This window comes from Phlebotomus papatasi, chromosome 3 (genome assembly GCF_024763615.1).
Source record: "Phlebotomus papatasi isolate M1 chromosome 3, Ppap_2.1, whole genome shotgun sequence".
Taxonomy (NCBI): Eukaryota; Metazoa; Arthropoda; class Insecta; order Diptera; family Psychodidae; genus Phlebotomus; species Phlebotomus papatasi.
In genome coordinates, this window is record NC_077224.1 from 33,862,712 (window position 1) to 33,888,830 (window position 26,119).

Consider the following 26,119-nt stretch of genomic DNA (forward strand, 5'->3'; position numbering starts at 1 on the left):
ATATGTTGCCAATTCCTCGGTGATCCCAATTTCTCCAATGCTGTCCTCAGATCTTGTCGCACACCAATAATCCTGTCAGCCATTCCCTTGACATCCTTCAGCCACTCAGATCGCAGTTGATTATCCTTGAGGATCTCAGTCACTAGCCTGGCACCATGAATGGGTGGATTGGAGTACATTGGACGAATGAGGATTTTCACCTGTGACAGAACCCTCTCGGCCTCATCCTTGTCCCTACACACAACTGTCATAGCACCAGCTCGTTCTCCATACAGACCCATATTCTTGGCAAAGCTCTGCGTGAGGATGATATCATGTCCGTCAGCCAGGAACTGGCGCACAGCAAAGGCATCATTGTCAATGTCCCCACTGGCAAAACCCTGATAAGCCATATCGAAGAAAGGAAAGAGATTTCGCTGCTTGATCACCGCAGACAATTCTTTCCATTGCTCACGACGCGGATCTACTCCAGTTGGATTGTGGGCACAAGCATGGAGCAGGACGATGGATCTCTCAGGGATTTTCTACAAAAGGGAAATGGGGATTTATTGTGTATTTTATTTCACTGACGACGGATAGTATGCACAGATACCAGCCGATTTTATTAATTCGTTGATAAATAAGAGAACCTATTCACAGAAATCAGCTTCCTTAGGGGAAGGTTTTGCACCTTCGTAATGTTGCAGCTTCGTAAAAGTTGTTTTTTTCCAAGTTAACTAAATTAAAGCTAGTCCTACAGTAGACTCTCTCAAATTCGGGCATTTGAGACCAAAATGTCACCCGAATTTGAGAGAAATTCGGGCGTCAAACTGTTTGAAATGTAACGATTTTTTGTTCTGCACATATAATATTAAGTTTATATACAGTAGAGTCTCGTTATAGTCCATATTTGGTTTCAGATTTGACACTTGGGTCGCACTATAGTCCATGTAATTTTTTAAAATTATCAACGACTTTTGATTTTGCAAAGCAACGACTTTGAAATTGCTCGACGGCTTCCATTTTCTTTGCGATTGTGATACTTGTCCTTGCTCTCTTCATTATGGATCACAATTATCACAACTACTTAATAAAGTTTGCCAAAAATATTAAAATAATTATGCTTGTTGCGTACAAAAAACATAACCTAACATAAAATCAGTGTTTTGAAATCAACGGTCGATAAATTGTGGACTATAGAGCGATGGCCTATAGCGAGACTCTACTGTACTTGAATTTATTGTAGATTCCATGGAAACCACTTAATAATACAAAATCATATCAAAACTAAGACAAACTATGGCGAATTTGAGCATATTTGCTTCATTTGATAATCATAATCAAATCTGGAAAATGTCAACAAACTTTTTTCGAATTTAATTGCTGCCCGAATTAAAAAGTAGCCCGATGTTAAAGGAGTCGATTTTAGCGAGAGTCTATTGTACATCTCACATTTCCTGACAAACTTGGAAGCCTAGGCGTTTTTTCCTATGTCCAAAAGGCTAAAATTTAAAAATGGGCCTAAAATCGTAATTCTGATGTGGAATATTTTACGCATTTTTGCACACTTCAAGTGTCTTTTCGAAAAAGCAACTATTGCAAGTTATAGAGGGTTTATCAGGGTTAATATTTATCGTGAAAATCTTTTGCTTGAAGGAGGTCGTTTTTGTGGGTCATAAAAAATTCATAAAAATTACCACCCTTGCAGCTCAGGAAAATTGAATTTTGCCAGCTTCGTAAATACATCTGTCAAAATTACTGACCAAAGAATTTAAGAATTCCTCACTGTTTTGGGTCACACTGTGCACGCCGCTCGGGATATTTGATTCATCAGAGATTCCACAGAATAAATTCACAAGAAAATTTTGGAATATTAAACAATTTTCGCTAAAATCTCGAAGGAAAACACGCACTTCCCCATCAAAATGAGACTTCATCAGATGTTTTTTTATTTCGCTTCTGTTAAATTAAACATTAAGCCTGAATCTGCTTATGGTAGGTGTGATTCTTTCATTGCCCGTGCGGTGCATTTTGAGAATTTTTCATCCAATTTGTTTTGGTTTTCAAGCGGAATTTTTCGCATTTTACTTTTCACTGGTAATTCTAAGGATTACAATAGGTGTAATTACTACTTTCTGATTTGTGCAGTGATGAAACTAGACTGCTTATGGTAGATGTAATTCTTTAATTGCCACTTCCATGTATTTTGAGTATTTCTCATTCAATTTTCCTTGTTTTAATGTGGAACTTCCCATATTTCACTTTAAATTGGTAGCTGGTCATTTTTGAAATCAGTTACACTCAGTCCCGGGATTAGACACATTTTCGAGGCCGCAAAACACGCGCGAAATGGCATTATGCATCGAGGAAATTTGCATATCCGCAGGGGCTTTATTTTGAATAAATCGGCCGGAGAACGAATTTTACGCGGAGTAAAAATAGTGAAAACGAAAAGATTCAACTGTTTAATAGAAATGCATTAACAAACAGTACTTTTTGGTCAGAGTTCTTCAATAAATAGTTAGAATATCTAAAAAAATTACCTTAATAAAAGGAATTAAAGTTTCATTATGAAAAAGTAACAAAATGTTTTCAAATTTCTCGCGTCGCAACATAGTATACATTCAGGCGTATTTCAAAAATGATTTCATAAATTGACGCCAAAAAGTAGGCAAATGTGCATAATTGTATGTGCATAATTCCGTCAGGTGCATAATCCCGCCGAAGTGAATAAAGCCGGGATTGAGTTTGTTTTTTTTCTAAAAGAAGTTTTACTTTAACTGATTTTCCACAGATCTAGTGAACATGTAGAGCTCATTCGACAAAAAATAGTCAGTTACAGCATTTACAGTAAATTTATAGGGTCGAGGGAACAGCTGTTGGCAATTTCGTCAAAATATTGAAATTTATTTAATGTATCTAATAAAATGCAAGTAATATGACGTTTTTTCATTAATCTACCTCTTCATATAAGGATATATATTCAAATTTCATATCGCAAATGGTACAAAAGAGGGTGCCACTAGGTCATGACTCAAGTTCTTAAAGTGCCAATAGGTGTTCCTTTGGGTCCCGGTCAAAATCCCGAAAGCCAAAATCCGAAAAGGCAAAATCCCAAATTGACCAAAATCCCGAGTAAAAGGGAAATTTTCTGTGTCTTGGGAAATTATTCTAAACATTTTCCTCCATATAATTTCATCCCTTTCAAGATTTCGAACATTCGGGATTTTGGCTGCCACCGGTTCCTTTGACCCTATTTCTTTTTCGACTATAATTTTTTTAAAATCAACGCAACAGCAACTAATGCGACAGGCCCACGCCAGAGCATGTTGGAGCACCCTCCCTGAATTAAGCTCCATTGCCCATTCTAAAACAGCCACGAATCTGGCGTCCTCCTCGCTTCACTGGTATGGACCGACTGAGGAACCGATTCGATTGTGCCTTCGGAATATCTCGTCGAGCACTCACAACTCCATCTAGCGAAACTATAGCGATATCGTAACTTGAGGTTAGCCGCCGTTATAGCACTCCTCAGAGTTACCACCCCACCTGAACAGTGACTGGTACCATTGGCTTAGAAGAGTCTTCATCAGGACGGGTCTTCTTCCTCCAACTCCTCTAGGCTCAATAGTTCTACTTACATATTTAGTTATTATTTTATTAATACTTTAAAATTTTTCATGTAAGTATTCTGATCTTGCTCTATATTTTTTTCTGACTATTCATTAGTTTCTTCATCAAATATTAATATAGAAAATTACCAAGGGCCCATATGTTATAAAACACGAATGCACATTTTCTTCTACAAATTAATTACACTTTGCAAAATCCTACAAAGAAAATAAATGTTCATTAATTAGCTGAGGTGCTTGTAATTTGGGACAGTGTATTATAAGCACCAATGCAATATCCTGAATTTAAGATTCCATGGCTTCAATACAAATTTAAATTTTTGTTAGGTACTTCCTTTTTATAAGTGCTGTTTGGGACCTTAACAAGCAGTTTATCGTCTTTGCCTTTTCTAAAATTAATTTAAATTGTATTAAATAAAAAAAATGTAGAGAAAAATTTGATTGCAATTTTGGACATTTTTTTTTGCAAATTCGGACACTTTTCTTGCAATATTTTGGACTGATAGGGAGCATCTAAACGGGGGGATTTTATTTCGAAATCGCCAATTTGACACAAAAGTCCCCCACTGAGCTTTAGACCGGTGCATTTTTGCTTATCTTTTGGCGCTTAAAATCTCCCTCTTTGAAAGCTCCATTTGTTTATCTTCAAATATTTTGACATTTTAGGTGACAAATCAGGTGAAATAGGGACACGGTATCGATCTCGCCTCTGAATGTATCATTTAATCTTCTTAATATGGTCGAATTGTTAACAAGACATCATTAAATAGAAATAAAGAAATAGTTAGATAGAATAAAGTTGATTTATAGAAAAATAAAAAATTAGGATATTCTCTTAATTTAGCAATAATATTGGCATAAAATCCTGCGGTAGGACGGTTTTGATATACAGGATGGGTGCCTCATCTCCTCTTCCTTATGAAGTGTTCATCACCAGACATAAATATCAACTTTATCACTCTTTAACAAATTCTTTGACTGTAAAACACTATGTGAATGACTTCGAAAGAAAATAGAAAGTCTTCCAGACTATCTATTTTAGTCAGAGCACACTTGGAGAATTTATAACAGAGGGTGGAGAAAATTTATCTCAGGAACGAACCACTAGAGGAGATTTCCCGAGACTCACTGGTGCATAGCACAGTGGGGTGCATTTCGAAATCCCCCCGTATAGAAGACGCCATAGGGAGCATCTAAACGTGGGGATATTATTTCGAAATCGCCATTTTGACACAAAAATCTCCCACTGAGCTTTAGACCAGTGTATTTTTGCCTATCTTTCGGCGCTTAAAATCTCCCTCTCCGAAAGCTCAATTTGTTTATGTTCGAATATTTTGACATTTCAGGCGATTTTAAAACTTTTTCTTTGTATTTCAAGAGATGTTTTTCTCGTGAACTATTTTCAAAATTATCAAGAGTCGAAAAGCAGATGATATGGGGACACGATATCGATCACTCTTCTGAATGCATTGTTTAATCTTCATTAATGGTCGAATTGTTAAAGTTGGTTTATAGAAAAATAAAAACTTACGATATTGTCTTAATTTAGCAACAATATTAGCATAAAATCCTGCGGTAAGACGGTTTTGATATAGAGGATGGGTGCCTCATCTCCTTTTCCTTATGAAGTGTTCGTCATCAGGCATAAATATTAACTTTACCACTCTTTAATAAATTATTTGATTGTAAAACATTGTGTGATTGACGTTTGAAACGTTTCGAAATAAAATAGAAAGTCTTCCAGACTATCTATTTTAGTCAGAGCACACTTGGAGAATTTATAACAGAGGATGGAGAAAATTTATCTCAGGCATGAACCACTAGGGGAGATTTCCCGAGACTCACCGGTGCATAGCACAGAGGGGTGCATTTCGAATTCCCCCCGTATAGAAGACGCCTAAAGGTATACTATTTAAGCCACGAGGTCGAACATTTCGCAAAGCATGGGACGCTTTGCCGCTCATTTTATTACTTCTATTTTCAATTTGATCAAAGGGTTAAATCTGTTGTAAGTTTGTAATAAAAAAAGGCATTGAATAAACGAGCAGTAAAAAGTCAAATTTGGTCAGCAAAAAATTCGAAATGATCAGTAAAAAATAAGAAAATGGCCAGTAAAAAAATAAAAAAAGGGCAGCAAAAAGTTTAGAAAGATCAGTAAAAAATTTAAAAAAGAGCAGTACCTTATTAAAAGCAGTCAGTAAAAGATGAAAAGTGGTCAGCAAAAAATTAAACATGATCAGTAAAAAGTAAAAGATGATCAGTAAAAAACAAAAAGTGGTCAGTAAAAAATAAAAAGTAGTCAGTAAAAAATTTAAAATGAGCAGTAAAAATATTGAATTTGGTCAGTAAAAAATTAAAAATGATCAGTAAAAATATTTAAAAAGCAGCAAAAAATTAAAAATGAGCAGTAAAAAATAAACAGTGGTCAGCAAAAAATTTAAAACGAGCAGTAGAAATATTCGAGATGATCAGTAAAAAGTTAAAAAGTGATCAGCAAAGAATTAAAAATGAGCAGTAAAAAATAAAAAAATGGTCAGTAAAAAACAAAAAGTGGTCAGCAAAAAATTAAAAAGTGATCAGTGAAAAATTAAAAATGAGCAGTAAAAAATAAAATTTGATCAGTAGAAAATCAAAAGTGGTCAGCAAAAAATTAGTTCAATTTTTACTGACCACTTTTAATTTTTCACTGACCTCTTTTATTTTTTTGCTGACCACTTTTTAATATTTCACTGATCAATACGAATATTTCTACTGATCATTTTTAATTTTTTGCTGACCACTTTTTATTTTTTACTGCTCATTTTTAATTTTTTACTGCTTTTTTTTATTTTTTTTTGCTGCTCATTTTTAATTTTTTGCTGATCAACTCGAATATATCTACTGATTAATTCGAGGTTTTTACTGACCAAATTTAACTTTCTACTGATCAAATTTAATTTTTTACTGACAAAATTGAAAATTTTTGCTGATTATTTCGAATTATTTGCTGATCAAATTTGATTTTCTGCTGACCACTTTTGACTTTTTACTGACCACTTGTTTTTTGCCATAAAAAAATAATGGAGGAAAGTACAGTAGAGTCTCTCAAATCTGAATCTCTCAAATTCGAACGCCGTTTGGATTCAAAATGTCAATTGTGAGGTTATGTTAGAAAGTTCGTATTCTAGGTGAATGAAAATCATATTTATGTGCTTCTTCCTGAATGTTTACATACATTATGGTCGTGTAAAATGAAAAGGAAGTGTGTTATCACTAAGATTTGCGAGAAAATACGGAAATTTGATTCAAAGTACAATTTAATCTCACACAAATTTCGTTAGTTTTGAAAAAATCGTTCGAATTTGGGAGGTGAGAAATGTCAAAAATACCCCCGAGCGTTCGAATTTAGGAGACTTTACTGTAAAAAATCTTCAAAGGAATGAGTCTTTGACTTATTGTGGACTCCCTGTAAATTAAAAGTGTCTATCTCTAACCGTTTGTCCTCTAATTCTGATAATAGACAAACGTACGGTCATAGTTAGCATAATTTTTCAGAAAATTTGCAGATACGTCAAAGTGAGAGTCCAAAGAAAAATCGAAGGGTACTGATACTGCTCTCTTTTGGGCAATAAAATGACACAATACATGCGAGCATATCGCGAACTTTCCATGGCCATTGTCTTTCTTCCTGATTTAAAAATAAAAAATTTCCAATTAGTTGGAATATTTCCAACTAGAACTATAGATTTTCTTACAAGATTAGCTTTGTTTTTAACTAAGTACTTATTTGTTTATTCTATTGGAACATTATATATTTTTCTGTAATTTTCTGACGACTTCTTCAACAAACAATGATATTGCATTCTTTTACTCGAGATTTACTACTCATAATCAGCAATTATCAGTTTATTATCTAATTCCATTGAAGATTTCTTGAGCAATCCGTCACTTGACACTTTCTATACTTGTTTCATCTCTCAAGAAAAATATTTCAAAAAAGAAATTCTCAAGAGCAAAAATAGATCTTTACGCAGAGAGAGATTATATTTTTGAGCTGTTGACAATCTCTCTGTAGAGTTGCTTTGTAGTGGGGAATCAGCTGGGGTCAGTGTGGGGAGGTCAGGAAAAATTCCAGTTCAATCTGGCTGTACTTACAGAAATATCCTCGAGAGCTGCAGTAAAGTTGAGACCACAGGATTTGGGATCGTAGTAGCGGTAGGAGTTGATTTGGAGTCCAGCATGTTTGAAGATGGGCACATGATTGCCCCAGGAAGGCACTGGCAGGTAGATTTCACGAGAGCCTGGGAAGAAGGAATTGAGGAAGGCTGCTGCCACTCTGAGAGCTCCTGTTCCACTAATGCTCTGGACAGTGGCATTGCGACCGGCAGAGAGGACGGGATTGTCATCTCCGAGAGCCAGGGCAATGGCATGTTTAGTAAATTCCGGATAGCCACTGATTGGAGCATATTCTTTGTCCATGCGACTCTCAGTGATTCTCTGCTCAGCTTTGAGGATACTCGGTAGCACATAGGGCTTCCCATTGTCATCCCTGTACGTACCCGCACCCAGATTAATTTTCTTGGGATTTGGGTCTTTCTTGAAAGCCTCTGCTATTCCCAAAATTGCATCCGGAGGCCCCATTTTCACATCTCCCCACCACGTTGAACTGCAAACATGTTCCCCATTGAGATATTGTTGTAAATAGAGACCAAAGAGGCCGGCAATTGAGGTGTGAGGAAATTAAGATAGGTCAGGGAACACCTTGCGGTAATGCATGACCTTGAGACGAGGTCAAAACGCGGGAATCCGCATTTTCCAGGTTACGTCACTCCCGGTGGAGAATTACAAGCTAAATACACATGTTGCATGTGAATAATTGAGATAATTACCTTGCCCGCTGTGCCAGAACACTTGACACTCCATTGCAATTCCTCAAAAGAGATTTGGATACTAAAACTAGAGCTGGACTGGACACCATCTTTCACGAGAAATTTTCACTCTAGACAACACTGATTTCTTCGATTCACTGACGATTTTCACTACCAATTGAATTTCTACAGAGCGTACAATTGATTAAACCTTCTTATCACGCAGAGATAGAGCCGCAATATAGCAATTTACACAGAATTCGATACTAGAACGGAATTGGAATGAGAATCCCATATAAAAAGGTGTTGGATGTCCGTTGGTTGCAAGAACGATGATAGCGCCACCAACTTTCTTCTTCTTCTTCGAAAATATTTTTGCGGTCCGAGCGCCATCTCTAAAAATTTTAGAGAACTTTCACAACGTCGCCTCCGCCGTTTGCGTTTTATGGTTAAAGTGTTTACAGTGTTTATCAAGTGAAAAGTGCCAGTGAAAAAGTGAATAAAAAGACAATTAAAAACATTTTTAAGCATTCGAATGGGGGTGAAGTGCATTGTGGAGAAATGTCGCATGGACCAGACGAGACAGTGCGGGGTTTCCTTCCACTGGCAAGCATAAATTCTTAGAGAGAAAACTGAGAAACTTCGAATGACGCTGTTTTCTACTTTTTATGTAATTTTAGTTTTCCTCTGGACCCCAAGAGGCGTCAAGAATGGATACGCCACATCCAGGACGGTAATGGGCAGCATCTGGACGAGACAACAGTGAACGATAAAAGAATCTGTGGAAGACACTTCGAGAAAGATGACTTTCTTCCCGGTGGCGTCAGGAAGTTCCTGAAGAACACCGCTATTCCCCGGAATTTTCCTGAGAACCAGTCCCCCAATCCCCAGTCAATAAGCAAGAAACCGTGAGTACTACTATTATATTCCCATTTATTAATCTAGATCTCGAGTTTAAATCTAAATTTTCATAAGAAATTGTCCCAAGGTGCTTTCCGGAACCTGTCCGGGAATCAATTGTTCGTTCTTTCTCGACAAAATCCTAAATTTTTATGTAAATCGTCGTTTTACGTAAATTTTACGTTCAGCTGCAGTGAAATTTTCAAAGGGAAGCTTCATCCGGAAGCGGCAACACAAGTGGAGTCATGAATCCAATAGTTTTATCAAAAACTGAACTTTTTCGGCCGTGTATTAAACTCCGTGTCCTCATCGGTGGTCGAATGATGTCAAAGACCACTGGGTTTTGTTAGGTGGAAAATCTTACAATCCCAAGGAGGCTGATACAAAGATTGTGAAGACACAGCACCAGACACTCTCAAATCATCAGGAAGCAACTGAAGAATAATCAAATCAGAGTTGTTCTTTAAATTTCAGTTGTTTCCTCATGACTGGAAATTGACTAGTGCTGTTTCCGAGATATTTGTGAAAGCATCCTGGAACTCTCCCACTAAGATTATGCGATTCTCCATCTAAGGAATCCGAGTGATCTTTGACATCACTCAACTCGACCATTGTGAAAGACACGGAGTGTGGCGAAAATTTTAGAGAAGAGTTGAGTTTTTGATCACTATCGAGTTGAATGACTTCACAAATTATGTTACAGCATCTGAACCGAGCTTCCCTCCGAAAATTCGACTATTGAAAATTGAATATGAGGTCTGAACTTGTGAACCGTCTCAACAATATTCTTATTTTTGAAAATTTTATTTGTTGTTCAAGACTAGCATTTATATATTTCTCTAAAATATTTTTATACGGAGTTTACCACTATCGTGGTTCAATAAATTCACACATTCCATCCAGTTCAATCACTGAAGAAGATTTTTAGATTTTTTAGTTCATTTTTAATTAAGAAATATAAATACATTAGATAGACATAAAAAAACTAAATTTATCAGTTTTAATCTAGGGGAGACTAGGGCAAAATTTGTCAAAACGAAAATTTCAATATTCACTATTTTCTAAAATAAAAGAGACTGTGGCTTGAAATTTTTATTTATAGATAGCCTTCATAAACCTTCTTAATCTTACAAAGTTTCAAAGGATTCGAGGAAGGATTACGTAAAATTAAAAATAATGAAATTTTAAGCCCTATTTTTGGAATATTTGGCTTACAGAAAATATCAATACTGATTAGCTCAATTTAACCACATTTCTCGTTAAGATAGAGAAAAATTGTCTTCGACAAAGTTATAGAGGAATAAATTTCCTGTAAAAATATGTCTATTTGATATTTTTAACGTTTGCGAGAGTAAAACGTCACAAATTATCCGAAGACGGACAAAATTTCTCCCAGGTATTTTGAGAATCTCCACAAAATCGACTTTTAGAAAATGATTCGAAAATCACATTTCTTTCGAGATAGAGGAAAATAGTCTTTTGCAATGTTGTAGAGCAGTAAATTTGCCATAAGAATATGCTCATTATAAAACGTTTAACTTTTCTCAGAGCTCATGAAAGAATTAAATATACGTTTTCACAAGTTTTGCCCCAGTCTCCCCTAATAGAAATGAATAAAAACTTTTCACAATTATACTCAAGTAGAATCAAATAATAAGAATTTTGGTAGGTTCATTAAGTAAATAAAATTTGGCTTTTAAAATTATTTTTTAAAATTTTTAGATTTTTGCGTCACAAATTTTTGTAGTGCTCAAAATTTAAGTAACGTAAGAATGTTGACAAACATGATTTTGTTTTAGATTAGCTCTAAATTCTAAATCTATTTATCCACTTTATTTTTTTTCATTTACAGATGTGAATTTGACGTTGATGATGAAGGAAATTACAGGGAAACCTATGAGGCAGTTGAAGGTGTCCGGGAAGTCCGGATTTATATCGATAATTGCAATCGATGTGAATCCCACAAGATTAAGAATCAACGGCTTAAGAAGAGACTGGAAAATGCGATTCGCAAGAAAAACCGTCTTGATTCTGCAAACAGGCGTCTCAAAAAGAAGTTAGAGAGTGTCTACAAAGCCGCTTACCCCGACAATAAGACACCCACGGTAATTAATATAAATTATACTCTTTCTTAGCTTGGATACAAGATTTCTTTTGGCTTAAGATATTGTTAATTTTCAAACTGCGTATCTGAGTTAGATTTAGAGATGCTTAGAGAACTCGTACACTGAGTTTTAATTTTTTTTATTGATATTTTGAAATAAGAATTTAGTTGAGTAACATGATATTGGAGCAAGTTTAAAATACTTCAATTTATTAGTACATTTTTGTTCCTTTTTTTTAAGTATTCCTAAATACCGGTCAAATATTAATGTAATAGAAACTTTTTCTATTTGTAATGCCCAACGCACAATAACTTTTGTTTGTAAACATGTTTTTAAAATTTCCCATGAGAATGAGAGAGATGACTAGATCTAGGTCTCATTCACTCTCACTGAAATGTCAAAAACATGTTTACAAAACAAAATTTATTGTGCGCTAAGCATAAGCTTGCTCCACATTATTTTGAATAATGAACGGCGAATTGTTTTTTCGGGTAAAATAATTGAGAACAAAGATTTTTGAAGGTAAATATTTAAAGTTCTGCAAATGCAGCATGTATAAAAATATTTATAACTTAAGAATTTCTAGATATAATTTCTTAATCCTAAATTATTATCCAAACATACGACTTTTTTGGGTCGGAGAAAGTAATATGAACTTTTTATGTAAAGGCTCATGCAACATTACCAAAAAATTTATAAATATTTTTCATAGAAATTTTTTATGAAAAATAGCACAGCATTTGGGAAAAGATTTTACTCAAGTTTATCGTACTTTCATTTTTAAAATTGAACAATAATAAGAATTAACGACGAGTTTACAGTTAGCAACACTTTATCACATTTGAATATTTTTGCGATGGAAAATCAAAACTGTTTTTCAAATGCTATGCATTTTTTATAACACAATTTCTATGATTTTTTTCATATTGTGCATTCATCTTAAAAATGAAAAGTTTGAGTACAATTAGTTATGAAATGCTAAATTTTAATTTAATAATTAAAATAATAAAATTAAATTAATAAAATAAATTTAAATAATTTAATTTTATTAATAAAGTGAATAAGTAATAAAAAATAAAATTAAATAATTTAATTTTATTAAATTAGAAAAAAATATTATTTTACAAAATCACCCCTATTTTTCATCTTATTTTACTTAGAAGTTTTCTTACATGTTTGATTCATATTGATTGAGTTGCATACGTGTTCTGGAACAGAACTTTTTCAAATCTGTGTGAATTAGGGGCTTATGTGGGTAACTTTTTTAAATGAAATGATTATTATTTCCCAAAATTTTATACATAATGCAATTTTTTAATTTATAATATGACAACATTTCAATAATACTTTCTAAAAGTTTTAAGTCATTCAGAATAAGTCTTCGTAATTGAGCCTTTAGAAATTTTTATCACTATGGGCGGCCAGTGAGAAGCATCAGTATACAAGTTTTTTCCATTTCACTAAAATTTATTACACTTATAATTTTTATTTCCTTGATTATAATTTATTTTAGAAGACGAGATATGTTGTAAAATCACCGAATATAGTATTTTGTAGTAATATTGCTAATGAAAAAATCTATTCAACGAGTAAAACTATTAAGTTGACTCTGGGATCTTGTGCTATTTTAGCTCAGGTTCGACTTATATAAGATAATTTGAAATAATTTTCGACTCAGATATGCATATAAAATCAGCTAACTATGGAAAGAAATCTTGTATTTGGTAAAAATTATTGCCAGAAAAGTATTATTTTTAAAGTATTTTATATTTAATATAGGAGATCCTTGGGACCTCGAAAATTGTACATATTGTTTTGCTGTGGAAATTGTATATACATCACTGTATCATCTATACATACCTATATGTTGTATGTATAACGTCAGATTGGTGAGAATGCGTTTATATCACCATTATTAATGTACATTTTTAATGTTATTTTAATAATAACATTTAAATATGTATAACGGCCAGTGTTTACTATATAATACGACTACTATGCGCATTACATTAAAATCATGATAACTAAGGTTATTTTAAAGCAATGCTTAGATATATTTTTTTATCAAAATTTTGTAGGGGAAAGTACTCTCTCTTTGAACGTTTATGCTACCTTCGAATAATGTGAACTTTCTTTATTTTCCTACGAGACTTACCAAATTGATAATTGGTTAACTAATATTTAATGGAAGTGTGTAAGTCTCTTTGAAAAAATAAATGAAAATTTTTTACGAAGGGAGAGTTCATTCCCCTAATATGACGTTAAAACTAAAAAAAAAAAACAGATATAAATTAGATTAACCCTCTATCAGGTAAGACCGCCTAAAGTTGGTCTTTACAAAAATCATATTTTTATTTATTTCAAAGTGCTATAGTGTCCTGTGTAAAAGTCTTATTAACATCTTTCGAAAGTTTGAACTCATTCTGACTCTTCGTTTTGTTTCTATTCCCAGTTTTGTGTGACAGGTCAGAGAAAAAGCAACAAAAAATATTTGTGCAAAAAAACTTATTTCCAATTTCAAGAAAAATACCGATTTAAAGTTATCTAACTAAAATTAATTTATTTTTTGCTTAAGGATTTGTCGTTTTACTTTGTGGATTTTATTTGAAAAATTTGAAAAAAGGAAAATATGAATTTTAGAAGTAAAAACATTTTCAAAAACTATTTATATTTTCTTACCTAAAGCATAAATTAAAAGAGATAATGAAGGATGAATGGTTTTTTCGACATTATTGGATCATAATTATCCTAGAAAACATTTTCTTACAACTTTTCCCATATTAAAGAAAATACTGTTAGAAGGTTAAATATTTTCTCAATGTAATTATTTAAAAAATACAGCGCATATCAGTGGTATTATAAATTAAAATATTGGAACCGTAAATTAATTTACTTTATTTTTTCCTTAGGGGAAAGACATCTACAAAACCTTAAGACTGTTGGGCGAAGGGAAAAAATCTGGCAAATATCCACCAGGTTTACGAGCATTTGCCCTTTCGTTGCACTTTTATAGTCCACGGGCTTATGAGTTTGTAAAGGAGCAACTTGGTACACTTCCGACAGCAAGAACTATGCGTGGATGGTATAACAAAATTAAAACTGAGCCAGGGATGTCTACAGCTGCTCTTGAAGCATTAAAATCAAAAGTTCGTCAAGAGAAAGCTTCTGGGAAGAATAAGATTTTTGCTGCCTTGATGATGGATGAGATGGCTATTCGACCATCGATGTGCTGGGATCCTAAATCAAAACAATATCTGGGATTCGAAGATTATGGCGTGCCAAATCTTTGTCAAACGAAACGAAAGGCCAAGGAAGCCCTTGTTGTTTTGATAAATGCTGTAAATGGAAGATGGAAGATCCCAGTCGCATACTTCCTGACTGCTGGAATGACCGGAAAAGCGAAAGCTGAGTTGGTACTCGAAATATTACGCTTTCTTAACGAAGTCGATGATATGAGAATAATTTCTCTAACCTTTGATGGACATTCTTCCAATAGAAGGATGACGGAAGAGCTTACTTCAGCGGCATTCGGAACGGCTACGTATTTTCTTCATCCTGTCCAAGGCTACAAAATTCATATAATTTTAGATGCAGCTCACATGATAAAGCTCATGCGAAACTATCTAGCCAAGCCACATCTGATGAAGGATGAAGATGGAGAAAAAATTGAATGGAAGTACCTTCAAAGACTACACAAAATTCAGGAGGAAATGGGGCTTCACTTTGGTAATAAGCTGAGAAGTGGCCATATCAACTACAAGGACAACATCATGTCTGTAAAACTCGCTGCCCAAACCCTAAGTCATAGTGTGGCAATTTCTTTGGAGTTTTGCCGAACGCTGGAAATTGCTGGTTTTGAAGACTCCACGGGAACCATCAAATTCATTGACATGATGAACAAGGTAATTTTGTAATTATAGTATTAAATCATGGTCAAAAAAATCTTTTATGTTCTGTTAAAATTTTAGGCATTCGATATAACCAACTCCAAAAATTTACGCGATTTTGGATACAAAGAACCACTTCAAGAAAAAAATTTCCAGAAAATTCAGCAGATGGCACACCAAATTGATTCATACATCAAAAATTTGGTATTATATGTGTTCAAAGGTGTGACGGAGAAAGAAGTCAATTTGTGGGCATCATACGCTTGTGGAGTTGGCGCCAAAGGCCTCTGCATTACACTGGAGTCTGTACTCAATTTACATCAGGACTATGTAGCCACTGGTGAGCTAGACTTTTTACTAGCTTATAAGCTCTCCCAAGACCACTTGGAAACATTTTTTTCTAAAGTGAGAGCAATGGGTGGATTTAATCCCAATCCGAATGTTGTGCACTTTTGCGCGGCATATAAGAAACTATTAATTAATAATCAAATTCGACCCTCATTGCACGGAAATTGTGAAGAAGATAAGGATTGTGAAATTCTTTGGGTATCTTCAGACCAGCAGCCATCTCAGTGTACGGAGGAAATTGGTCCAGTTGAAGAGTCACCAATGGAAATCGACGATCTACCTGATCTCTCAGAAGAAGTGAATCACATTGTGATATATATTGCAGGATTTGTTGAAAGAAGAATCCTACAGAAAATGAGATGTGATATCTGCCCCAAACAAATTTTTAATTGCGAGGCTGTGCATGGAGATTTAATTCAAGCAAAAACCACGATTAAATTACATTATCCCCGAGAGGACACACACAAACTTTGTCAAATTCTGGAAAAAATTTTAAGGAAAACCGAAATCAGTACACACACATATACCAGAATATCCCAAACATTTTTCTCCGCTGTTGACATCAACGATTATTTTAAAACTGTCGAATTCGGTCACATGAATAGTTGTGGAAAGCAATTCGTCATGAATAAGCTAGTGGACACATTTTTATGTGTGAGACTGAAAGAAATTGAAAAGCGCATGAAGCCTAGGAATGTGAGAGGAAAATTTAAAAGGATGCTGAATCTTATGGGCCAATAACTTGTTATTCAAGTTTAGTGATTTATTTTTTTCTCTAAGAAAAAAAAACTGAAGTATTTTTTATTTCGTATTTTTTTTAGTCCTATTTAGTGTTTGTTTATTTATTTAAATGTGAATTTTACCTTTATATTACATTAATCAAAGAATTCTGTGACATTAATATTATGAACTAAAGTGATTATGTATATTTTAAGGACTTTTTCAAGAAGAAAACCTGATTTTTTTTTCATTATATTTCTTTATATGCAGTTTTTATTGTTTTCTTATTTTATGTATGTATATAACGCGAGGGAATAACGCAATATTAATTTTCAGTTAAATATATTTATTTTTACATTTCTGTTGTCTTTTATTACATTTTATTGAAAAGTCTTTTAGCTGCAGAGTTTAGAAGACATTCAACTTCACTGCTATGATTTTAATAATAATCATTCGCTGTATTTCTGTTGTGAGTGGCGTGAACCGATGTTTCTTGATGTATTTCCGAATTGGTGATAATTGCAATGAAGTTACTCTGGAGAAAATTCTGGGAAGAAAACCAGAGTACCACCTGGAGATTGACTTCAACTAAAATAATCTGATCAATTCTCTAATTCTGATTTTTCACCCTTCATTAAAACAAACGATTTATCAGAGCACCCACAATATTGAATTTTCTCACTTGTTCACAGGAAAGAAAGATTCTTTTCGTTAGTTTTACACAAACTCCATCAAACAATGAGCACTTTTTTATCCAAATTCATAAATAATTTATTGAAAAATTGTTTAAAACAAAATAAAAGCAAGTTTACACGAATTGCCACCAGTTGCGCCACACATCTGAGTATTTTCCCAACACGCCACTAGGTGTAGACTGTGGCGTGAATTTATTTGTCTTGCCACCAGGGGGTTTGCAATAAATGACGGAGAATTTTCGTCAATCTCGCGAATAGGCTTTTTCCGAGCTCAAATTTGAAATTAAATTGTTTAGTTTTTAACGGTTACTATGTTAGTCAGTCTTTTATTAGAAATTTCACAGCTATTGCCGATAATTCGATTATTTATCTCCCTGAACTTATGCCCTAGACACACTTACGACTAAAGTCTAGAGACGACTAAGCTAGTTCATAGCCAAGTCAGTTCCTGACACACTATACGAACGAGGCTTAAGATTTTCTGCAACTCACAAAACATAACTTTCGTGGGTTTTTATGCAGATATTTCTACGGAAATGCACTAATACTCCTCTGAAAATGAAACTACAGTAGACTCTCGCTAATTCGGCTCTTTTAAGATCGGGATACTTTTTAATTCGGGCAGCGGTTACATTTGGTTTGTCTCATGTTGTCATTTTTCAAGTTTGATTATGATTATCAAATGAATCAAATATGCTTAAATTTGGCATGGTTTGTCTTAGTTTTGATGTGATTTTGCATTATTGAGGGATTTTCATGCAATTTACGATATATATGAGTGTGTAAACTCAATATGTGTATGAAAATGAATAAAAAATCGTTTCATTTCAAAAAGTTTGTCGCCCGAATTTCTGTCTAATTCGGCTGACATTTCGGTCCCATATGCCCGAATTTGAGAGAGTCTACTGTATTTGTAAATTCATGTCTCAGTACACGTCCAAAAATTATTGTTACTTACAATTATTTGTGAGGTTGAAGCCACATAACTCGCGACTTAAGCCAACTTAGGCGATTCTGGTGAATAATTCTTGTTGTTATACGTGAATTGTGAAGTAAATTTAAAAGCAGTTTCATTTTCAAAGGTTGTACTAGTGCATTTCAATAGAAATATTTGCATAAAAACCCACGAAAGTTATGTTTTGTGAGCACTAGAAAATGTTAAAGTTCGTTTATAGTGTGTCAGTCAGGAACTGACTTGGCTATGAACGAGCTTAGTCATATCTGGACTTTAGTCGTAAGTGTGTCTAGGGCATTATGCATTATATAAATGATACTGTACTGTAGTCTAGTAGAGAAAAACACACCAAAATTTATTTACATATTGAAATATAAGGGGATATGAACCTGCTTCCGATGATCGACTAGGATAGTAACTCCAGTTAGACCTATTACCTCTCTTATGCCCTAGACACACTTACGACTTAAGCCAAGAGACGACTTAGTGGAAAATGATGGAAATCGTCGGTTCCGAAGAAGACTATTGTAAGTCTACTTACAATAGTTTAAAAGGATGGTATCATAGGATGCAGAAACCTTAGATCTATATCCCCACAAAATTTTATGTTGATTAAGATATTCCTGCAAAAGTTACCAGAAAAAAACTTAAAATCATCGTGCCCAATTATTGAGTTTTTTGCCCACAATTTTGCTATAATTAATTTAAAAGTAGTGTTAACTAGAAGATATTCAATGCGTAAGTATGATAAAATAGTTTCAAAAGCTGAAAGTATAGGGGGAAATGGGGCACCTTTGAAAGTGGGGCACCTTTGAAATTGGGATTTTTAACCTATTTTTGAATAAAATTGAGCCTTATCGCGATATAATTTAGGTGCACAAAGAGATTGAGAAGTTAAATTTTATTATGATAAGGCTCAATTTTATTAAATATTTTAATAATTTTAATAAAATTTTAATAAATTTTATTAATAGGTGAAAAATTCCAATTTCAAAGGTGCCCCACTTCCCCCCAGCACAAATTATCTCATAATAGAATCGTGACATAAATGATATATTAATAACATACGAAACTGTGTTTCTTAAGAAAAATTCTTTATCCTAAGACGGAAGGAATGTCTGCTCGACAGGAATCCCTGATTGGCAGTTTCATCAAAATATTGAAATTTGTTTAAAACAAATTGTTTATATAATACAAGTAATATGACGTTCTTTTCTTTAATCTACTTTTTCCTGTAACTCCTCTGTAAAAGTATAAGATCACACGAATATACTTTTTTTCTATTTTGTCTAAATAAAAAAAAAACTTGTTATTGTTACATTTATAAGGAATTAAAATAATAACTAAATTTTAGTTTCATACACAATTTACATCAATTTGTTTTATTGAAAAAGAAGTGATTCTTAAAAATTCAGGCACAGACATCTTAGATGCCTTGACAGTCTTCCCTGATTAATTTTCCTAATTCTTCTGTAAAATAAGAACTTTAAAAATGTATAGAAAAGTTTCAAAGACGTTTAGATACCGAAACTGCTAAATGTCATTAGGTCATGATCAAATTTTTTTTCTTATTTTTTCGAACATTTTGAGAAAAGTAGATTATACAGATTGATAGAGGGAAGTGGGACACCTAAAATTTGGATCCTTCACCTATTTTTAAATAAAATTGAGCCTTATTGTGATATAATTTAGCTTCACGGATTGAGAAGCTAAATTACATTATGATATGTCTCAGTTCTACTTAAACATAGGAGTAAAATCCGAATTTCAAATCTGCCCCACTTCCCCCTTGCCAGATAAATAAGGTGATTAATTCAATGTAAAAAGAAAAACAAAAATTTTCTAAATAGGAACATTAATGAGTAGGTAGTCACAAAGTTCTTAAAGTGCCAATATGTGTTTATTCCACAATATATGGAGTTGTGAAAAATTCCCTTTTGGAGCAGGTTATGAATTAAAATTAAGTTATTTTACCTACCCTCCATCCTAGATTTTTTTGAATTCAATTTTGTAGAAGAGTTGCAATCTCAAAACTTCTGTAGATTGTTTTTTAAAATTTAAATCAGTTGATGTTTCTTTTAGGAAGCTTATATTTTTTATTAAAAAAAACTTCAAATTCACTAGACGGATTATTATTTTACTTATGGACTGGAACTGTGTCACAAAATCAGTTATTTTGTCTATGATGCTTCTGAAATCCCCGAACTTTACAGAAAATCTCTGAAAATCCTTTAGAAACGTATTAATTCATGGACAAAACTATTTTGAGACTTATTTGTTATTTAATTCGTAACTTCTCGAATAGCAAATGCTAAGTACTCCACATTTCCAGGATTAACACCAGTGAGAGCCATTCTTCCGTCTTTTGTGATGTGCACGCTGTATTTATTTGTAAGACATTCACACTCTAAGGAATTCAATCCGGAGTATGTGAACCATCCAACATGATCTGTAATATGCTTCCAATCGCGAGATGAACCCCATTTCTCCAGTTGTTGCCTCAGAGAATGTCGAGCAGTTGTTAATCTCTCCGTCATTTTCTTTACATCTGCTCTCCATTCAGCACATAATTCTCTATCACTCAGGATTTCCGTGGCAATCCTAATGCCATGATTTGGTGGACTCCAGTATAGTCCCTTAACGAATCCCTCGACTTGAGATAAAATTTGTGATGTATGATCCGGAGTCTTGGTGATAAATGTTACAGCTCCTACTCTCTCGCCGTAAAGACCTTTGAAAAAAATTATTTCAATTGAGAGAAGCAAAAAATATACTGAGATAAGATTACCCATATTTTTTGCAAAACTCTGTGTCACGATAAATTCATGCTCATCCGTTGCGAATTGTCTTATTCCAAAAGCATCTCGGTCTATGTCTCCACTCGCAAAGCCCATGTACACAAGATCAAATACAGGGAGAAGTTTCCTTCTCTTTACCAGTTTAGAGAGTTCTTTCCATTGTTCGGGTGAAGGATCAATTCCTGTGGGATTGTGGCCACAGGCATGAAACAGAAGGAGAGATTTCTCTGGGATTTTCTGAAATTGTAATATTATAATTAATCAAAAAAGGATTGTCTTGGTAAATAGTTGTGTGTTTTGAAGGCTGTAAGCGATATCTTAAAACTCACATTGATAGAATCATAAACAACCTCCTCATTGAAAGTGAAACATCCTGGTGCGAAATATTTGTAAGAATTAATTTTCAATCCTGAATTTCTGAAGATATTCTCATGATTTCCCCATGAAGGATCCGGTAGATAGATTTCCTTATGACCAGGAAAAAAATTCTTTAGAAACATTCCTGTAAGGCGTAGAGCTCCAGTACCACTAATACTCTGAAAAGTAGCATATCTTCCATTCTTCAAGATAGGATTATCTTCACCAAAAGCTAATTCAGTGGCTAATTTAGTAAAATTAGGACAACCCGTGTGAGGAAGGTACTCCTTGTCGAGTTTCTTTTCAACCACTCGTTGCTCTGCTTTCGCAATACTTGGCAAAATGTAGGGCTGTCCATCATCATCTCGGTAAATCCCAATGCCTAAATTCACTTTTCGAGGATTTCTGTCGCGAGCAAAGGCATCAATTTTCCCAAAAATTGGATCAGGAGGAGCTAATTTCACATCTGACCACCAGGAAGAGCTTTAATAAGCAGAATTAAGACAATCAGGTGAAGAATTTAATTAATGAAAAGCTTCATAATTACCTCAATCGCAGGATGGTAGAAGAAATTTTGGCACATCGCAGAAATTGTGGAGAATTTGTGACTATCATCTTGAGAAAATCCAGTAAAACTGACGATAGACAGTATTATTGATACAAAAACAATCGCAGAAATGTTTTATCTCTTCACTTATTGGCGTAATTTTCATTTTTATTTATTCTCCAAGCTGAAAAAAGGTATGATAAGATTCTAATCAGTGAATTGGACACCGGTATCCAATCTGATGAGTTATTGTCTCATTCATAGTGCTCTCTAAAGGTATACGAATTGAAGAGGAACTTTTTGTGAAAATCAATCTGATAAGAGAATTTGGTGGACAACATGAGAATCAAAAATACATATTAGCAATTGTCGTATTAGGTGAGGTTCTTAATAATCTCACTTACTATAATCCTAACAAAATTTCATGTCGTCCGATCGAACTCAAACTTTTGCAAAACGTGTTTTGACACTTCCTGATCACGAATATATGGGGGGCTAAGTTACATTCCCGTCCGTCCGTCTGTCCGGTCTTTGGAGATAAAAAGCTCCTAAACTAAAAGAGATATATCGACTTGCGGTTTTCGGCAAAGGTTATATATCGTATGAAAATTGCAACTTGGTGCATAGACCCCCCATCCCCCACTTCCTTCCACCATTTTGAATACCCCCTTTTTTGTTTTCTCAATGGCTCCGTCCCTATGGCATCGATCGCCTTCAAATTTTAGTATGTTATAGCTGGGTATTAGAGCTTTCGATCAATACAAAACTTATGGACCCCCGACCCCCTTGACCCGAGCTTTAAGGGTCCAAAAAAAATTTCTTAAAATGGCCATAACTCATGTTCTAATTGTCAGAATTTAAAAAGTGGGGGCGTTTCGGAAAGTTCTCGTGAAATTCCACTTCCCCTTCTAACATCGAAAGCTCATAAAACCACCGCTAGGGGCGCTATTTTTAAAAAGAAGATTTTTCAATTTTCTAAGTTAAATAACTCAAAATTCGATTGTGCATCGGGCTGAAATTTTAGTATGTTATAGCCGCTGATTATATCTATCAAACAAAAAAATACCTAAGTTGATTCATAACCCCTGACCCGAGCTATAAGGGGCAAAGTTCGAATATTGACCGGCCTCTATCTCCGGTTCTAATTAACATTTTAAACTAAATTTTAGGTTTTTGGTTTCGTCTCGATGAGCACTTTCAGATGGAAGTTCAAAAAGTCACCACAGGTGGCGCTGCGATAGCGTCAAAATTCAAACTCATTTTTCTAAAAAACGGCATTGTGCAAGTTAATCAAATTTTAGAGTGTTGTAGTATAGTCAATGACGTTTCCAAAATGGTGCGTAAGTGCGCTGTGGTTATAATAGAACCGGAGATATGAGGGGTCAAAGTTCACGAAATTCAAAAAATCATATCTCCGGTTATATTTGACCGATTTTGATGAGTGAGGGCTTAAACGAAAGATCTCACCAAATGCTACAACTTTCTAGAACATTTGAACTTCGTGGGACCAACATCAGGGGCGCTACAGTCAAAAAACGAATTTCAATGTCACATAACCTCAATTATCTCGACTGTCGCTGAACCGATTTTGATGATTACTTCGACATAATTGTAGAGGATATTTGTCTCTATATTTCGTCCATACATAATTTTCCGCTCAGACTACGCCGTCTGTCCGATTTTGCCGTTTAAGTGTGAAAAAAATGGACTTTTTCCATAATATGGCTTAGAAAACAACAAAGATACCAATTTGACTGCTTCTACTCGACCAAGACACTTAAAATGTTTTAAATGGAAAGTGTCACAAAATACAACAATTCTTTGATATAGTTGAAGTTCATCAAATGAACACTTTCGATGAGATCATGTTCTACGGCAAAATTATAGAGAACATTTTGGTCTACATTTCACCCATATATCGCTTTTCTGCCAGTCCATCCAAATTCTTGATATTTTGGTTTAACACTTGGAAGGACCCTCTAGTGGCAGCCGCTGCCAATTTAGTTTTCAATTTAATTTTTTATAGTGAAAAATATATCATTTTTACTGGAGGCCTCTGATTGAATGCGTGAAGAATTTATCTGGCTATTTTTAAATTATAAAATTCTTAATAAAAATTAAATATTAATGTAAATATATTACAAAAACAAAAAAAAAAAACTGCACTCGGAAGGACCAAGTGGCAGTTGCTGCCATATGCATTTTATATGGGAGTTTGACGTTCTGTAGATGTAATTTTCCTGATTGTTATTGTATAAAAGCCTTAAAAGGACAAATTGAAAGTGTTTTTGCAAATGATTGAGAAGAATTATAGGGCATGTCACACATGCCTTTGAATGCGTCAGTTTTTGAATGCTTCAATTTTTCTCTTATTTCCCAAAGCTAAAAATTCACTTTATTGAAAGAAGTTAATATAAAATAGTCAATAGTATTAACTATTGTTCATAAAGTAGAATTTTTGCTTTGAAAAATAAGAGGAAAATTGAAACATTCAAATGGCTGCCGCATTCAAAGGCAGACCCGTTTCCCTTATACGGGCTTCAGACCTAAGGTTTAGCTATATGGCTTAACTACTCTAATTTTTTATTAATTACGATTTTTTGGAAAAATTTAATAAAAGATTGGATAATTAAAGACAAAGGACCTATTAGGCTCTCAAAAAGAAATTAAATTGCTCGCAATTTAAGGTTTTGAGACATTCGGGAACTGGGCTAAACCTCTAGTCTGAAGCTGGCCTTACTCCATGATTCTGATAAAGATGAAAACATCGAATTGTTAAAAATCTTTAGAAACAGTACCCAAGGAGATGAAATTTCTGATTCAGACACCAGAAAAGAACTGACTAAATAAATATAAGTAAAAATATCAAAATATTATGTAAAATTCGATAAATGGCAGCGGCTGCCACTTGGTCCCTCCGTGACACTTTTAGTTACTAGTGTTAAATACAAAATTTGTATAATTTCACGAATTTGATTTAATATAAAACTGAATGGCGTTCCCCAACTTCAGCTCTAAATCAAATTTGCGTACATTTCGAGTTGGCTCACATTAAGAATCTCACCTACATAAGCCGGTTAGGATTATCTGTCCCTTTTTACCTTCGTTTTATTCAAAATTTCTTATTTTTTGGGCGACGTTAAATTTTTTCAAAAATTCGAATAGGCCTTTATTGGTACAGTTGCAACTTGCATGCTAGTGGAAGAATCAAAACATAACCTTAAATGTAATGGTATGGTATTCGGGAGAAATAACTTGCGAATTTTCTCAATTTTCCTTTTGATTTTATGAATATAGTGCGTCGTACGTTTTCCACATATAGAATGGCTTGTAGTCGATACGAGTATGTCAAGCAATTTGAGCTTGATGACAAAATACTGCCTAATACTTGGATCGTTGTCCGGGTGGATGGAAAAGGATTCCACAAATTTGCCACAGTTCACAATTTTGATAAGCCCAATGATGTCCGGGGTAAGAATTGAGGATTGGATTTTATGATTAGAGAGTCACAGAAGAATTTCTCTTTGTTCCAGCACTCGATCTGATGAACTGTGCAGCAGTGTCTGTAATGCAGGAGTTTAAGGACGTTGTTATTGGGTACGGACAGAGTGATGAGTATTCTTTTGTCTTCCGTAAGAGTACAGACATCTACAAGAGACGATCTGCAAAGATTATGTCAATGGTCACAAGTCTCTTCACCTCATCATACGTTCTAAACTGGAACCGGTTCTTTCCGGATCGACTTCAATACGCTCCAGCTTTCGATGGGAGAATCGTGGTATATCCTAGTGATGAGAATCTCAAGGATTACTTGTGCTGGCGTCAGGCTGATGTCCACATCAACAATCTCTACAACACAGCCTTTTGGTGCCTCGTCTTGCGCGATGGACTGACAAATTCCGAAGCTGAAGCCAAACTCCGTGGCACGGTGTCTTCAGACAAGCACGAACTACTCTTCCAGCATTTTGGAATCAACTACAACAATCTGCCAGCCATCTTCCGGAAGGGCACAGTGCTACTGAGGAAGCGTGTTCATGCTGAAAAAATTGACTTGAAGCGCCAACTGATCGTTCCACAGTATGTCGATATCATCCGAGAGAATTTCTGGACAGAGAACTGGGAACTCCTTGATACAAAGGGTTCAGGTGGTGATGTATTCCACGTAAAAAGTCACGATCTGCCCGATCTCATGAAGCTGCAGATTTCCGGCCGAGAAAACTGACAAATAAACCATCTTTTTTTTCTCTTTATATATAAATCGTTATTTTTATCTTGTCTCAATACAATTGCATTTAAATGTTTTCTGAAACAGGGCATCCTCTCCTTGACCCACAATCATATCAAATCAA

At 34.3% G+C, this 26,119-nt stretch overlaps 3 protein-coding genes across 3 annotated transcripts; 1 reads left to right on the forward strand and 2 right to left on the reverse strand.

The window, feature by feature from the left end:
* Nucleotides 1-2: 2 nt before the first annotated feature.
* On the reverse strand, nucleotides 3-8,710 carry LOC129805254 (aspartate aminotransferase, mitochondrial-like; the record flags this gene model as incomplete). The annotated part of the gene is made up of 3 exons (XM_055853035.1): nucleotides 8,480-8,710; nucleotides 7,746-8,256; nucleotides 3-524 (listed from the first exon to the last, which is right to left on the reverse strand). Coding segments are annotated over exons 1-3 (1,122 nt in total), but the record flags the coding sequence as incomplete, so codon positions are not given.
* Nucleotides 8,711-20,192: 11,482 nt separating this feature from the next.
* On the reverse strand, nucleotides 20,193-24,987 carry LOC129805378 (aspartate aminotransferase, mitochondrial-like). The gene is made up of 5 exons (XM_055853260.1): nucleotides 24,835-24,987; nucleotides 21,771-21,954; nucleotides 21,196-21,706; nucleotides 20,857-21,103; nucleotides 20,193-20,799 (listed from the first exon to the last, which is right to left on the reverse strand). The coding sequence occupies exons 2-5, from the start codon at nucleotides 21,836-21,838 to the stop codon at nucleotides 20,351-20,353; spliced, it is 1,275 nt and encodes a 424-aa protein (XP_055709235.1). The 5' UTR covers nucleotides 21,839-21,954; nucleotides 24,835-24,987; the 3' UTR covers nucleotides 20,193-20,350.
* Nucleotides 24,955-26,028, forward strand: LOC129805380 (probable tRNA(His) guanylyltransferase). The gene is made up of 2 exons (XM_055853262.1): nucleotides 24,955-25,241; nucleotides 25,304-26,028. The coding sequence occupies exons 1-2, from the start codon at nucleotides 25,058-25,060 to the stop codon at nucleotides 25,990-25,992; spliced, it is 873 nt and encodes a 290-aa protein (XP_055709237.1). The 5' UTR covers nucleotides 24,955-25,057; the 3' UTR covers nucleotides 25,993-26,028.
* Nucleotides 26,029-26,119: the final 91 nt, after the last annotated feature.